This window comes from Zea mays, chromosome 10 (genome assembly GCF_902167145.1).
Source record: "Zea mays cultivar B73 chromosome 10, Zm-B73-REFERENCE-NAM-5.0, whole genome shotgun sequence".
Taxonomy (NCBI): Eukaryota; Viridiplantae; Streptophyta; class Magnoliopsida; order Poales; family Poaceae; genus Zea; species Zea mays.
In genome coordinates this window covers 148,393,115-148,409,732 of record NC_050105.1, presented here as the reverse complement: position 1 = coordinate 148,409,732, position 16,618 = coordinate 148,393,115, and the positions used below count along the sequence as shown (strand labels likewise).

General features: G+C 49.7%; 2 protein-coding genes across 12 annotated transcripts; both read left to right on the top strand.

Moving 5' to 3' along the window:
- The first annotated feature begins 7,185 nt into the window (after window positions 1–7,185).
- Window positions 7,186–9,373, top strand: LOC103642144 (G-type lectin S-receptor-like serine/threonine-protein kinase SD2-5). 7 transcript variants are annotated; one of them, XM_008665451.4, is made up of 4 exons: window positions 7,186–7,368; window positions 7,478–7,568; window positions 7,657–7,718; window positions 7,818–9,373. In XM_008665451.4, exons 3-4 carry the CDS (start codon window positions 7,694–7,696, stop codon window positions 9,071–9,073), a joined length of 1,281 nt encoding a protein of 426 aa, XP_008663673.1. In that variant the 5' UTR covers window positions 7,186–7,368; window positions 7,478–7,568; window positions 7,657–7,693; the 3' UTR covers window positions 9,074–9,373. The 7 variants fall into 7 exon arrangements, with proteins under 7 accessions (XP_008663673.1, XP_008663672.1, XP_008663676.1 ...); XM_008665450.4 differs by having other exon boundaries at window positions 7,652–7,718; XM_008665454.3 differs by having other exon boundaries at window positions 7,187–7,368; window positions 7,478–7,523.
- A 4,448-nt stretch (window positions 9,374–13,821) lies between these two features.
- LOC103642142 (rust resistance kinase Lr10) lies at window positions 13,822–15,780 on the top strand. Of its 5 annotated transcripts, none has more exons than XM_020545741.1 (3): window positions 13,822–14,006; window positions 14,106–14,175; window positions 14,294–15,780. In XM_020545741.1, exons 2-3 carry the CDS (start codon window positions 14,157–14,159, stop codon window positions 15,595–15,597), a joined length of 1,323 nt encoding a protein of 440 aa, XP_020401330.1. In that variant the 5' UTR covers window positions 13,822–14,006; window positions 14,106–14,156; the 3' UTR covers window positions 15,598–15,780. The 5 variants fall into 5 exon arrangements, with proteins under 5 accessions (XP_020401330.1, XP_035819468.1, XP_020401329.1 ...); XM_035963575.1 differs by having other exon boundaries at window positions 14,268–15,780; XM_020545740.1 differs by having other exon boundaries at window positions 13,822–14,035.
- Window positions 15,781–16,618: the final 838 nt, after the last annotated feature.

Sequence of the window (16,618 nt, the reverse complement as noted above, 5' to 3'; positions counted from 1 at the left end):
GTCAGCCACGTTCGGGTCGAGCGGTCACGGGTGGAGGTGGACCGTGGTGACATCCATTACACTTCCACCCCCCGGCTTCGGCTTCGAACGGAACAGAAGCCGCGCGTGTCAGGCACTGCGTGGTGGGCCCGCACCGTCACAGGGTAACGGCACGGGCTTTGGCTTCGGGCCGGGCTCGGTGAATTTGCGAGCCCCGATCCGTGCCGTGCGTGCCATCTCCTGTCGGGACGCGGAGATTCTTTGGCGGCATGAATTCGAACTATTCCACGTCCCAGCGAATGCAGGCGTCGTATCGGACCGCACGCAACCTCTATACAATACCGTACCAGTTTGGAGCTTCAAACAGGCAACCGGTCTCTTTGTAAGGGCTTGTTTGGTTAGCTGTCAATACATATAAATTAAGTGAATTCTTTTTTAATATTTTCTAATTCTATTTAATTAATGGATAACGGGGTTAACCGAACAAATGTAAGTTGGCACGGATCCTTCGGTCTCTTCCCGTTCTCGCTAACAAGGCCTGCCCTGCATTGGCAGATGGCGCAGACAGCAGCCGCGCGTTCCTTCCGTTGGCCGCACGCACGGCCACAAAGGAGCAGTTGCAGTTGAACGGCTATTCAGAAATCAGAAAGGGAAGAGACGACTGACTAAAAAAACAGGGAATTCTGTCTCAGGGATGCCGACGTGGCTCCTACCGGTCCGAGCCGCCTTCCACGGTTCCACCACTAGCCCTAGCTCGTCTGCGGCTTGGTCAGCGGACGGAGGGCCCAACGAGCTGATGCAGCTGCAAGTCTAGTCACTATATAAACACTAGAAAACAGTTCATACTAAAGGCAATCAAATAGGCCGAATAGTGACGCCTGACAGCAGCGCGAGTCCTGCTGCCGCTTCCGGTTTTCCAATTCATATCAACGCTAGCTAGATAGTTCTAAAACTAAATAAATGCCCATCGTGGAAGGTAAAAAAAAAAAGAGGCCCCTAAAAATACCCGTCAGTTCCAGATTTGAAGGGGAGTACCAAAAGCGTTCTGTCTCAAAGGGTCAAGGTTGACCCTTGCCATCTCTGCTACTACTGATTACTCTAAGGGGCCGTTGAATAAATTGGAATTTACTTATATAGTAGGTTATTTAGTTTACAATTTGATATTTCATCGCTTTCCTAAATTTAAATATAAGTCTATCTCAAGTTGTTACGGTGAGAGGGTCGTAATTGATTTTATGTATAACTAGTCCATATTTATACTCTGCAATTTATGGCACGTTGTTTACCGCACTTCTTTATAATATAAATGTAGCATATAAATGTCTTCATTATATGATCAACAGTAGTATAAAGAATATTTTGCATGAAATTATATTAACTTAGTTGATCTATGTGTAAATAATGATTAATGGAATGAAACTGAATTTAGCGCGAGGCAAGCCGCAGCCAAAGCATAAAAATAAAGGAAGGAAGGTTCGCAGAGTCAGTGTTCCTGTTCAGGTCCCGAATGAAACAGGTGAGCCCGCTATGAGATGAGCTGCTCTCTCTCTCTTTGTTCTTCACGAGCCCGAAGAGGCAAAGTGGAACTGCTCGTCGACTATGACTATGACTGGCAGGCAGAGGCAGAGGCAGGGCAGCTTCCTTCCCTCTTTCCTGAACCCATTCAAGGCCTCGTCTCGTCTCCGGGGTCTCCGCCTCTTGGATCCGGGTGGCGGCAGGAACGTGCGCGCGCGTGGGACGTCACGTCAGTCGTCTGCATGCGGCGCGGTCAATTTCACCCTCCTGGTGGTCACGCTGGACGGAGTGAAAAGCCACCATTCTTGAAGCCCGTGGCAGCTCCGTCCGTCCGGCTTCACGGCATCTTCCCGCGCCGCCAAACGACTGGACAGGGACAGGGCAGCATCGTCGCGGTTTTTTTTTTTTGGGGGGGGGGGGGGGGGGGGGGGGGGTTGCGCAGCGCAGACATGCTTTCCTTCCTATTTCGCTGCTCCGATCCGCCTATTATATTGTTTGCCACCGAATCGCATTCCCTATAGTATAGTACTAGTTCCTGACGCCGATCTAGCATAGTTTCCTTCTTCTTTCTTTTCTCTCCTGGTGACTGGCGTTTCTTTCTTTTCTGTTTCCTGAATCCTGGTCATTCATTCGGGACTGCTACTTTGTTCCTCCTCGTTCCGTTGCTGCAATGAAATCGTTCAAAGCAGGATGCGCGAGGATTCGCATGGACATCCATCCAGATCGAGTAAACTAGCTAATTAATAGTAAATGGTCGTGATCCTTAAATAAACAAATCCATGCAGAGGAAAAAAAAAAGGCTCTCGGAGACGTACGTACGGCTCTCGGGCGGCCGGTCAATTCTGGCGGGCGGGGAAGCGGTTGAACCCTGTCCAAATCCTGCGATCTCTTTCGTCTCACCCAGCCCAGGCCTTCGTATCATCTCCTGACCTTTTTTTTTTTGTTTCCCGGCCCCTTGGACTGGCTGGCCTCGAGGGAGGCAGCGTAACTTTTTTTGTTGTTGTTGTTTTGCTGACCACAAGTCAGACACCCACCATTACTATTATTATTTCTGTAATCACCCTCGTGACAAAACCATATTTCATATCGCCCATTAGATTCCATTCCCTCTTGTAACGTTGTGCGCATCATGCATATGCAGGCACTAGTCTCATATTGGATGGAGTCTCTCGGCACTAGGCATGCTCAGTAACGACGACAGGCCCGTCGTTGATCCATCCCGGCGGCTAATAATTGTCGTCAACATGTTTCACGATCGTCGCTTTCCGTAAAATATAGAAAGTAGGTTTTGGTAGACCGGCCGGACGACACTTTCCTGGAACATGAACTAGTCGTCACACCGTCGCTCTCTCGAGCAGGAGAAAGTGTTAAAGAATGATGGGTTCATCAGCAGCGGTGGTTTCTAGCCAAATCGATTCCTTCCCGGAATTCAAGAATGCTTATATAGTACTAGTATATATACTGCTAAATGGAGAGACAACGTGAAGCAGCATGGTGGCGGTAGGGCGGCACGTGAATTAGGGAGGGTCGTCGTTACGTTCAAACGACCCCTAATTATTCCAACCGATTCTTCTTCTCTATGCATGCCCAGACGAGAGTCAGAGTCACGCTCCGCCTACGTAACTGATCCAATAATAATTACTCGAAAAAAAAATTACTCCTGCCGATATCATCACGCGCGACATTATTACCACAGCTGCCAGACCTGTTGTAGCGGACTGTCAGCGTGGCGGTGGCTGACCGGCGCCGGCCGCTTCTCAAGTCAACCTATCGGTATTAACAATGATCCGATCCCCTTCGTCGTAACGGTCAGTTTCTTGCCATTTGCGACCCGTGATTATTATTCAACCGTATCATGCAGTGCTTCGGGCCATGAGCAGGGCACAAGCAATGTCAGCGGATTAGGGATTCTGAACTCGATCGGCCGTCATCATGCATGCCGTGTCAGTATCACCATATGCTAGTTTTCCTGCAAGAGGATGTACGTATCATGGTTCTGAACTTGTGACTGATAATGATCGATATGTATACGTCCATCCCATCCATCGCCTGGAAGGAACCGATCGAATGGAGAAGAAGGACGGCCGGCACGGCAGACCATGCATCGTCCTGCTGCATGCCCTAGCTCTCCTCTGCCTGGCCTGATCAATACAGCCCGGGACATGTTACGGTAACATGCCACGGTCCCTAACCCTAAGAGAGACGCCGCCATGCATCATCGCTGGCGAATCATCAATGCAACGCGTACACACACACACACACGCACCTCTTGCGGGCTCCTCATGGACCCATCTGTACGCCTGCAGGTTGATGCTGCTGGAGGTCTATCGTCAGACCATTATTTAGAACGACACTGATTAATTCGCGCGTTAGGCCTATGGAAGGAGCCAACGCCATCGCGGTGTACTTTTTTTTTTATATGTGGGGGCGTGATCTCATCGTCCTCATATCTAAATTAGTTGAGGGAGAATATATCAACTAATTTGCATTATCGTCTTTACTCTCACTCTCGTATGTGTGTATGTTGCGATCGACTCGTTTGGGGATCATAGCGCGTAATTAAGGGCATGTCCACAACTGTTTTCCATATGTGTATTAATATAAAAAAACCGTACAGACAATATAAATAATTATCTACAAAGTTTTTAATTTATAATACCGGATACGTGGAGCATCAGCGTGGTATTTTATTGCATGATGATGGCCAGCCAGATACGGTTGGTTTCAAGCTTGCTGAGGGCCCGTTCAGTTGACAGGGAATAGAAGATCAGAACTGTTCCGATCTAGATTATTTCTCTAATTTATATAAGTTTTGATTAATAGGAATAATTCTTAGTGCAATCCTGATTCCTGCAGAAACGAACGGACCCTGAACTGGCCTTTCAGATACCGGCCCGGCAGCATGCCATGCCATGCCATCTTGGGAGGGAGCCGTTCGTCCAGGGGAGGATAGACTTTTTTGGTGATTTAACAAGGCATGCATGAATCATTCTACCCCTTTATTTCTCTTTCCTCAACCGAAACCATGATAGCCTTTCAGACCACTAATAAGGCGCATTATACTATTTAGGTTGACCTCAGAACACCAATCAAAAGAGCTAGCTAGCTAGTTTAGCCCGTCGCCAAAAAAAAAAAAAAGAAGCGGAGACTCAATTATTAGCACTTGTTTTCTCGGATGCCCATGTCATACGGTCGGTGGTTCACATCATCACAGTCGTTGACTCTCCTCGCGTGAAAGTATACGGTTCTTCAGCAAGCTATTAATTATTGCATAATCCGGATGTGTGTGTGTGTTGTGTTGTGTGTTATAAACCGACCGACCTTGTAGATCAATTACCATGTGAGCATGGTAACTTTGATGCATGCTGGTTCAGGTACTGCTAGTAGAGAGAGACCTCATCTGATGATTGATATGCATGCATGCATTTAATCCTACCACCTGCTGAATCATGCATGTGTACTGGGGGTTAATAATGCAGCCACAGACAATAAGCTCATATATATAAGTATATATTATTATTTGGCAGTCGAGACACATGTATATATGTGCAATGATTCGTTATATTCTTGGGCAGAGTTGACCTTCCAAGACGACGATGCCTCATCAACCTAGCTATATGCAATGCGTGCTTCCATGATCTGAGCGCGCCACATGGCCAGAGGCACATGAGCCCGTTGCACCACCATACCATGGGATCCTATACATATTTTATATACTACCAAATTAAAGGGATAGGAAATAAGCAAAACCTGGCTGGCAACCGTCGTCGATGATTAGATATCTTGGATTACCAGTAGTCTAATTAATTAATTAACTAGGGCCGTTGCGGTCCAAACCCGTTTGCTTTTATTATACTAGCAATAAGATTACGTGTCGGAGACGTTTGACACAAAGCTATATACGTACGTACGTTAGACCTAGCTAGCGTGACATGGCCCTGGGATGGGATTAGACGGTTTAATTTAGACTAGAGTAGAAATAATAATCGAAAGGGTGTGACTTGTGACTTGTGAGTGCCGCGCGACTGACGTGTATTTTTTTTAAAAAAAAGGCTATGCTAAATTGAATCGTGTTCGTTTGCGTTTGGCTTCTTAACTGCTCCTAGAGATGTCCAAACGGGCCGCCCGGCCCGGACCCGGTGAAGCCCAGCCCGTTTTGGGCCCGGCCCGCCAGGCACGATTAGAAAACCGGGCCGGGCCGGCTAAGCGCGCGGGCTCAATTTCTTGTCCGAGTCCGGCCCACAACGGATCTAAACGGACCGGGCCGGCCCGTTTAGCACGAAAAAAGCGGACCGAAAAGCGAGCTATGCGGGCTGAAAAACACGTTTTAGTGTAAAAAAGCGGGCTTAACGAGCTTAGAGCTAAACGGGCTGTGCCGGGCTAGCCCATCGTGCCTAATTTCTTGTCCGAGCCCGGTCCGCTTATTCGTGTCGGGCCGGGCCGGGCCCGCATATAACCGGGTCGGGTCGGGCTTGGACCGGGCCTAAACAGTGGGCTTCGTGCCGGGCTCGCGGGCCTCGTGCTTATTGGACATCTATAACTGCTCTTGGTCTTCGGCGGATCTGCGACGTCAGAACTTCGTCGCCGTATGGCCGTGCGGTTTGAAAAGGCACAGTGCTGCTGCTGCTGCTGTCTTGTCTTGCCAAAAGGATCCATCAGGCACTCGATCCTTTTTTTCAAGGGAGCACTTGTGATTGCATCGTCAACTTGTCACCCCGGCAGTCTTTAGAGCAACGTCACACAGCCTTGATTGTTGTTCTGAATCCGGCAGCCGGCGTGCAGCCAATCTGCGTCCTGGGTGGTCACGAGTTTCAGCGCAAATGAATGTGCTGTCTCGATCGGTCCATGATTCGTCTCGTATTTCCTTGTCAAGTTGCACTGACGAAACGAGCGCACGGTCTGACTGACCAAATGGCCCTGCTCTGCGTCTTTGTTTCTTTATTTCTTTCCCCGTTGTAACCTTGTGCGATTGATTAGCTCGACGTCTACGGCACGTGCGTTTGGCTTGGATTTTCACTTACCCCTGAGACAGACACTACTCTATCAGCAGCATAGTAGATAATTGACAGTGCCTGCCTAGCAGCAAGTCATGGCGGTTCCTTCGTAGTCGTCCTCCTCATCGTCTTCTCATAGGCGGCTGAGTGAATGTCCAGCGCACGGACGCCCACCAAGCACGCCGCCGTGAAACTTGCGAGGCGGCAGAGGAGAGAAAACCGGCCACTGATACGTGCGCGGCCGGCTACTGCAAGTGCAAGGTCGCCGGCCAAGTCTTGGGCGGCGGTCAACGTTTCAATGATTTGGTCGCCGCTGGTGCCGTCCCTGGCGTGGAAGGTCACGCTCCACGCCGGCGAATTCCCCGCGCTCGTGGTCGTGGCCGTGGGGCGAAATTTCCGGGGGCGACGCCCAGACGCCTCTGCGCCCTGCGGCGGGGTGACCACTGACCAGAGACCACCACCAGCACGGTTGTACATGCACCACCCGAGTTCTTCTCAGGGGCCAAGATGTAGATGGGCTGCATCACATTTTTAGTTAGCCGGCCTAGCAGAGTAGAAGGTGTTTTGTTGAACGCGTCTTAAGGCCCGGCCCGTGTACAGATTTGTCTGGCCCTACGGCTCGATCCAGCACACAAGAGATGCACGTCTTCCTCTTGCAGTCTAGTCTTTCTGTACTGCTGATGGGAGAGAAATTGATCCATGGAAACCCAGCTCAACCTCGTCAGGAACGGACCCCATCGCGCGGCCGACGTCTCTAATTGGTCAGCAACGGCTGCGTGCGTGTTCCTTCCTTGGCCTTTCATAAGTCGTCTTTCTCCTTGACCAGCCATTAGCGTCGATCGATGATTTAGCACGGAGAGGCTCAAGGCTGTCCACACAGGTTAGCTTTTCTTCTTCCTCTAGTTAACCTCCTCCGTTTTGAAGCTCTTGTTGTCGGCCGGGCTTCGTCGGCTTGTTGATTCAGCCAGTCACTCAGTCATCTGCTGTAGCCTGGATTGTTCGATCGTTCTTGGAGCTCGCAGCTGGAGCGAGAGAGTAATCTCATGCCCGCTCTTCTTCTGTAGATTGATGGAATGATCAGTAACCTTTATCCATCCATCCATCCATCCAGGGATTTTAATTTGTTCAGAGAACTAAAATTTGATTCCTGGTTTTTGACTCAGCGTAGACTCTAAACAAGCTTACAGCCCGGATGCGTCGCCGACATGGTGAATGCAGTGGCTACAATCAGTATGATACATCTCTCTGGCACCGTGTTCTTAACTCGCGGTAGTAGTAGTAATAATGACCGGCTAGGCTAATTGGCTGTTTCATTTCGATGTTCCTCAGTATCTACAGTAGCCTCAACTGCGACAGTGGTAGTAATCGTCGCCCTCATCAGAAGGTGCCGCGTCGTGAGGAAGAAGATGAAGAAGAAAATCGTGAAGAAAGTCCTGGAGGAGATTGAGAAAAAGAACCGCGAGATGCAGGCCAGCAACGCCGTGGAAGATGTGGCGATCGAGGTCGGGCCAGTGGAGACGTTTCTCAACCAGATCCTCAACGAGAAGCCGATGCGTTTCAGCTCCGAGCAGCTGGCGGCCTGCACCCGGAACTACTCGTCGGAGCTAGGGTCCGGCGGCTACGGCGTGGTCTACAAGGGCGAGCTGCCGAACGGCCTGCTGGTGGCCGCGAAAGTCCTCAAGGTGTCGTCCATGAACAGGAAGGTCCAGGAGGCGTTCATGGCGGAGATCGGCACCATCGGCCGGACGTACCACGTGCACCTCGTCCGCCTCTACGGCTTCTGCTTCGACGCGAGCACCAAAGCGCTAGTGTACGAGTTCCTGGAGAACGGCTCGCTGGAGAAGTACCTTTACGGCGGTGACGAGGGCAGCACGACGAGCACGAGGCTGGAGTGGGGGACGCTGCACGGCATCGCCGTCGGCACGGCCAAGGGGATCAGGTACCTGCACGAGGAGTGCCAGCAGCGGATCGTGCACTACGACATCAAGCCGGCCAACATCCTCCTCACGGCCGACTACACCCCGAAGGTGGCGGACTTCGGGCTGGCGCGGCTGGGAGAGCGCGAGAACACGCACATGTCGCTGACCGGCGGCGGCCGCGGGACGCCTGGGTACGCGGCGCCGGAGCTGTGGATGGCGATGCCGGCGTCGGAGAAGTGCGACGTGTACAGCTTCGGGATGGTGCTGTTCGAGATCCTGGGACGGCGCCGGAACTACGACCCCTGCCTTGAGGGCGAGAGCAAGGAGTGGTTCCCGAGATGGGTGTGGGAGAAGTACGAGCAGGGTGAGATCGAGCACGTCGTGTCCTGCTCCTGCGACGGGATCGTCGGAGGGGCGGACAGGGAGAAGGCGGAGATCATGTGCAAGGTGGCGCTGTGGTGCGTGCAGTTCCAGCCGTCGGCGCGGCCGACGATGAGCAGCGTGGTGCGGATGCTGGAGGGGGAGATGCCCATTGTCCCGCCCGTGAACCCGTTCCATTATCTCATGGAAAGCGGCGGCGGCTCAACTAGCTCGGGATTGTGGAGCGGCACATACCAGAGCAGCAGCAGAGACACCGCCGGCGCAGAGTTGTCGCCTGTCGGATAGCTCTGCTGCCAGGTCAATCGGCGTCGACGCGCCGTGATCGAAGATGTTGAGCGGACTCGTGGGGGGTCGTGTTGATGAAACAGAGTTTGTAGTCCTGTAGTACACATTAGTTAATGCTTTAAAAAACAATGAAGGCCGTGGTTTGTAAATTAGCATCGTGTTTTGGAGGACTATATAAAAGATAAAAGATTCGCGCACGACAAAAAAAAATCGTGCATGCGTTGAGTGAAATGTACTTGTACCGGCAGGTACCAAAAGATAGACCATTATTTTAGGGGAAAGTTAGGTAGTATTTGGTTATATTGCTCTGTTTTGAGACTGTTTGTTTGGAATTAAAGTAAACAGTCACTCTAATTAAGCATGCTAATGGCAAAAAACCCCAACCCACATCCAACTCATACCCAAATCTAGCAATTTTGACATTCATTCCACAACCACCCAAAAGGCCAAAAACATAAGGAGGAAATTAAACTCAACCCACCCAATAACATTATTGACCCCAAACCAATCTATAACTGAGTGAAAACCCATGAAAAACCGCGGATTCAGCTTGTTAAGGCAGCAACATACACAGTGGCATTGAAACTACCTGTAAATTTGTCACTGTGTATGCTGCTGCCTTAACAAGCTGAATCCATGGGTTTTTCATGGGTTTCCACTCAGTTATGGATTGGTTTGGTGTCAATAATGTTAAGTAAATAATTTATAGTAGGACTTCAACCAAATTAAGTAGATAATTTATAGTTAAAGACACATGATTGGTTAGATGCTAGATTGCATAAGAGCTACGCATATACCTTCATGCTCCAGTAAGTCAACAAAGAAATGCAGATAATTAAAGAAATGCATATATAGATGTGAGCAGGGGGCTACTGTGGTACTTGAAAGGTATATAGTCTCAACATTTCCTATAATCGATTTTGGTGTTTGACGACCATCACAAACCTTATGGACTAACCAGTTTATCTAGTTGATCATTCCACATGTGCATAAGTTCATCTACAACTATTCTAAATCGACTGTCCGGAATACCGCAGATTATTCCGGACAGGAGAAGCTTTTTTGGAAAATCACCTAAGCGCGACCGTCCGGGCCCTTGCGGCAGACCGTCCGCGACACTAGGGTGAGCCTCGGACAGAACCAATGCAAAAACACAAGTCTACACTACGGACCGTCCCGTCCGGTCGGCGCAGAACCAAAAAACCTGAAGGTGACGGGTTCGGTAAAATGAATTATAGCGTCCTCGCGGACCATCCAGGGTGCACGACTGGACCGTCCGCGACTGCCTTTATCTGACATCTCACGACGCATTAAATGCATTATAGCCGTTGATATAACCGTTACTGCTGACCGTTGGGATTTCAGCCGTTGATGTGCAAGGACGGACCGTCCGGACCAGGGGCGCGGACCGTCCGCGGTTGGCAGAAATGAAGCAACGGCTAGGAAGTGGTTGGGGCTATAAATACAACCCCAACCACCTCCATTCACTTCACCCAAGCATTCCAACCTTTCACATTCAATACAAGAGCTAGCCATCCATTCCAAGACACAATCAAAGCTTCCAATCTCTCTAAGTTCCACAATTGAGACAAGTGATCATTAGTGATTAGCGACTTGAGAGAGAGTGGTCCGTGTGTTATTTGTCGCTCTTGTTGCTTGGCTTTTGCAATCGTGCTTTCTTCTTCTCCCATTTTTATTCTCAAGACACTTGTAATCATAGCAAGAGACACCAAGTTGTGGTGGTCCTCGTACGGGGTCTAAGTGACCCGTTTGATTAAGGAGAAAGCTCACTCGGTCTAAGTGACCGTTTGAAAGAGGGAAAGGGTTGAAAGAGACACAGTCTTTGTGACCACCTCAACGGGGACTAGGTTCTTTGGAACCGAAACTCAATAAAACAAATCACCGTGTCATCCGCTCAATTTCTTTAGTTGATTTGTTTTCCCCTCTCTTTTGGACTCTACTTTATTTCTATCGCTAACCCCGGCTTGTAGTTGTGTTTAAAGTTGTAAATTTCAGTTTCCGTCTATCCACCCCTCCTCTAGGCGACTTTCAGTACTGTGCTACCGTCGTCGTCGCGGAGGAGGCTCGCGTCTAAGGGGATGGAGCATGGCCCGTGCTGGTGCTGGCGAGCAGGCGAGAGAGGAACGACCCGTGCTGGTGAGGAGGCAGGAGAGGAGCGGTCGAGCAGGGATGGAGCAAAGAGAGAGGAGCGGAATGCGCCGGGGCGGGATGGATCACGAGAGAGGAGTCGTCGGCTGCCAGGGAGGGATGCACACGACCGCTAGGGCGGGAGAAAAGCACTAAGTGCGGCACGAGGATAGAGCACGAGAGTTAGGGTTGAGTACTTGAGTTGGGTTTGTATGACTGTAAGTCTGCTGGAACTTGGACACTTGGTAGTCGAATACGGTCCATATGTATGGGTGAAGACCCATGGGGATGCCCATGTCTATAAAAACCCATCTACACCCATGGGTATCAACCATTTTGACCCACAATACAAAATAAACCCATCCAACCCGTTCACAATTAAAACCTATCACAACCCACCAAACAAACTCATTTATTAAACTCACCTAAAATATTGTAGGACTACATATGGATGGGTAAGACCCATGGAAGCCCATGTCTATGCAAACCCATCTACACCTATGAGTATCAACCATTTTGACCCGCAATACAAAATAAACCCACCCAACACAACCCGTTCTCAATTAAAACCCATCACAACCCACCAAAACAAACTCATTTCTTAAACCCACATAAAATAACCGTTTACACCCACCCCATTTGTAGCCCTAGCTCTAATATAGGAATATTCTCTCAAGATGCTGGATATATATATATAATATGGTTGTATGAATAAGCCAAACATAGGATAGAGTAGATTCTTTCTACTTCACTCTAGAACCAAACAGAAAAACAGAGCGACTTTGTTCTAATTGCTAAACACAGAATGGAATCATTCCATACTCATAATATGGAACATAATCATTCCGTCCACATAGGATGTGGACCCAAACACTACCTAATAGCAACTCCAACAACCTAGTTAAAACACCATACCGAGTAAAAAAGGAAGAGAATCACGGAGAAAACCATTCCAAAAGAATCACCTTCTTCCTCGCCTCTTCGTCTTGCTCGGCATTGACTCCTCTTCGATCGGTATCTTTGCCGAGAGCATGGACTCGCCATCCCCCCTCGCGCCCTCCCACATCCTTCTGTCATATAAGACATGTGAAATTTCATGTGACAAAAATATCTGTATGAGTCATGGGTGTTGGAGGGGGTTGGAGGGATTAGGGGCGGTTAAATCTCTTTCTATTTAAAATTGAATAGGGAGAAATTTATAATCCCCTTCAATATCCCTCAATTCACGTCTAATCGAACAAGCTCTAAGGTTTATAGGATGGTTAATATTGTTAGAGTTTATGGAACAAGGTTGATCTATGCTGCAATAAAATTTTAAAGCTCCGATAAGATGAAGGAGGTTTATGCTGCAATAAAATGGATTAGGGGCGCTCCAATCCATTTAAACCTTTCTATTTAAACTTTCCACTAAACTTTCAACATAAACCTCCGACTTGTAAATAAGATGAAGGAGGTTTATGTTGTTGTATGCTGAACAATCTAGGCCCCTTTATCCCTGGCATCGACATGGCGACGATGCACCATAAGATTAGTGTCTTTGAACCTGCATGGATTGGAGCGAATAAGGATCTTGGGCAACAACCACGCGACTACTCGCCAAATTAAGCTGCACTGTAAGGTTCTACAGTATTTATCAAGCCTTCAACCTCAATCTCAAATATCGGGAGTCTATTGCAATTACCTATATTCATTTGTGTCAGGGCATGCTTAGCTGGATTTGAGTCTCATGCTAAAGTGGTATTGTTAGCATTTTCTTGCTAATTATACAACAATAAGTCAAACTATTTTAGTGATTTCGTTGATCTTAACAGCTACTATGTTTCATCAGAGGGAAAATATCGGATTAAACATCACTAGAAGAAAAAAAAACATCTACTCTTTTTGCAAAGTTCGGTTGGAAGTTCTCGAGCCGAATTAAAGTTAAGTCTCTTTTTATTCGGTTTTTTCTTTCTTTCTTTTGTCTAGGTCGTGCGTTTGCGCGTTTGTTTTTGATGAGTTGTGTGAAGTGTGAACCTAAGGGCTTTTAATTATGGACGTACAGGGCTGCGTACATCTGCGATCATTATCTGTTTGGTGAAATATATATCTGCGGATTAAAAAAAATACCCAACGGTGCCCACTTCATCGGTTCGGATGACAACGGCTTGCGATGCTACGAAGGTCTATCGGTCCAACTCGACTAACGCGTTGAATCCTTTTAATAAAAGAGGGGAAAATGCATGACAACTCCATGTTCACACTAACCATTTTTCTACTACTACCTCCTCATAAATATATGACACTGTTGATTTTTTCGAAAACTTTAACTAATTATCGTATTTAAAATATTTATTCAAAAAATATAAAAATGTTAAGGGAAACACAAACTACTTTAAGTGATAAAAAAATTAAAAAAAATAAATGATAACTTATTATTCTTTAATAAGATGAGTGATTAAAGTTTTTTCTAAAAAGTTAACGGTGTTATATATTTATAAATAAGGAGGGTACTAACTAGTCAAATACGGCGACGTCTCTGTCAATGTGTACTTGTCTTGCATCAACAGCACACTGCACACCTCGCCAAGATGCTCTCTAGTCGATTGGATGGTAAACGTTTACTCATGATATAGAACGTCTTTGCTCTTTACATAATAATTGTTATCTTGTTAGATAAGACTACGTACGGGCCAAGCTAGACACACACCTGTTTGCTTCGATTACTACGTGTGCAAGGTTTTCAATTCGGCAAGGGAATTGAACTGGACGTGCCCAAAGTCCAAACTGCATTTCAGCTAATCAACAGGTCAAGGGCTACACCTAAACACGAGAGAGGTGCGTCTACGTCCAAAGTGCACAACACCTCGAACTCGCTCGTTCATTTGGGTTTTGTTTTCCATTGCAGGTAGTTGGCAACCGAAGCTTCATCAAGCAGAGAGTACATATCTACTTCACGATGAACAACCTCGCTTTAGGTAGGCGATCGACATGCGTTAATATAATTTAGCTAGCAGCTCTGTCCAATAATGCTTCGAGTTTCTGATACCCCCGTAATGAATTCTTTTAGCCCTTTTGCCAATCCTGATGATGCAGCTGGGATCATAACTAGTGGCATTGTCATCATCCTGGTCATGAAATTCGTCACCAGATGGATCGAGGTGACACGAGAATGGCAGATGGAGCGCGCGCGGCTGCAGGCCTTGGAGATGCAGGCGGCGGCGGCGGCGGCTGGCGCGCCAATGATCCAGCAGCCGGCGGCGAATGGCTCGGCGGCGCCGCCTTACGCTATTGCTGCCAGCCACGTCCTGGAGATGGGCGCCGTGAACCGGTTCCTGGACGACATACTGCGGGAGAAGCCCGCGCGGTTCACGCCGGAGAACCTCCGCGAGTTCACCCGCAACTACGCGGAGCGGCTCGGGTCCGGCGGATTCGGCGTGGTGTACCGCGGCGCGTTCCCGAACGGGGTGCAGGTGGCCGTCAAGATCCTCAACAGCACGCTGGACCGGCGCGCCGAGGAGCAGTTCATGGCGGAGGTGGGCACCGCGGGGCGCACCTACCACATCAACCTCGTCCGCCTCTACGGCTTCTGCTTCGACGCCACGACCAAGGCGCTGGTGTACGAGTACCTCGAGAAGGGCTCGCTGGACCGCGTGCTCTTCGACCTCGAGGGCGACGCGCTCGGCTTCGACGCGCTGTCCGGCATCGTGGCCGGCACGGCGCGCGGGGTGCGGTACCTGCACGAGGAGTGCCAGCACCGGATCATCCACTACGACATCAAGCCCGGCAACGTGCTGCTCACCGCGGACTACACCCCCAAGGTGGCCGACTTCGGCCTCGCCAGGCTCTGCAACCGCGACAGCACCCACCTCACGATGACCGGCGCGCGGGGCACGCCCGGGTACGCGGCGCCGGAGCTGTGGCTGCCGCTGCCCGTCACGCACAGGTGCGACGTGTACAGCTTCGGCATGCTGGTGTTCGAGATCCTCGGGAGGCGGCGCAACCTGGAGCTGCAGCACCCCGCCGTGACCGTGAGCCAGGAGTGGTACCCCAGGTGGGTGTGGCAGAGGTTCGACCAGGGGAAGTTCGGCGACGTCATGGCAGCGTCGGGGATCCACGCCAAGGACGGGGAGAAGGCGGAGCGGATGTGCAAGGTGGCGCTCTGGTGCGTGCAGTACCAGCCGGAGGCGAGGCCGTCCATGAGCAGCGTCGTCAGGATGCTGGAAGGAGAGGAGGAGATTGCGCGGCCCGTCAATCCGTTCACGTACATGGCGAGCGTGCACATGGTTTCCAGCTCCAGCAGCGGCGACGGCGACGGCGGTAGCGCTGCCGCCTCCAGCTATTCGTCCAAAGAACTACGGGGAGGCACCAGGAGTGCCGCTAATAATCAGGGCAGATGAACACATGCGTTCCTTTTCTTTGTCGTAATGCATTGATACCATCAGTTGGTTGAATAGTGCTGCTTACTTCAGCTATGATCCACTTGGCTTGCAATTCAAGATGTTTGCAACATGGAAATCATAGAATGTCATTTAATCAAACTTCCATTTTGGACCAATTACAGTACATACAAACAAGTCTTACTCTTGCCTGCTACTGGTAGGATGATTATTAGTCGCGATCCAACCCATGGTGTTGCCTGCAACTATGCCGGGGAGGTGGTGCCGCCGCCGGCGATCTAGAAGACAGACTCCTCCCGCCAAACATTTGCACCTCCATCCACACTCTCAACTGTGTTGAATAATTAGACAAATTCCAAATTAAATTTCGAATATAAATCATGACCAAATCAGAAGAACTGAAATAAAAGCCAAATCAGATGATGCGTACTGATTAGACTTACTGATAGTTGGCGCGCGCCAGAATCAGCTGGGTCGACGATGTCGAAGTAGCGAATCAACAGGGTCGACGAGGTCAGAAGATCACGAGCAGTCGCGTGAAGACGCTTCCCAAAAACCTTATTCGCCCTCTCCCGGTGCAGGATCTAGAAGACGAAGGGTTCCGGAGACCTGCTCTCCTGATCGCAGATGCACCTCTGCGATCGGGACGAAGGGAACTAAAAGGCGGCTCAGCTATGAAGAGAGGCGAAAGCGAACTGGGATCTGGGATGATTTGGAGGCTGGCTGCCGGGCTCCTTTTATAGGGCCGAGTCCGCGACCCTCGTGCTTATCCGCCCACGAAAATCTCAATCAGTTGAGATTTTATAGCGATCGGTTAGGATAAGCGTAACAGCCAAGAAACCAAAAAATCAAACGGCAAAAGGTAGCCGCGCCCCCGCAAGGCGAGGGGCCGGATTTCGGCGGACCATTCACGCGCATGTCGTGCGCCCGCGCCCTTCGCCCCGCCCCGCCCCGCCCCGGCCCGGCCCGGCCAGGCGAGGCGAGGCGAGCGAGCGCGCGCGCGTGTGGCTCTCCACACTCT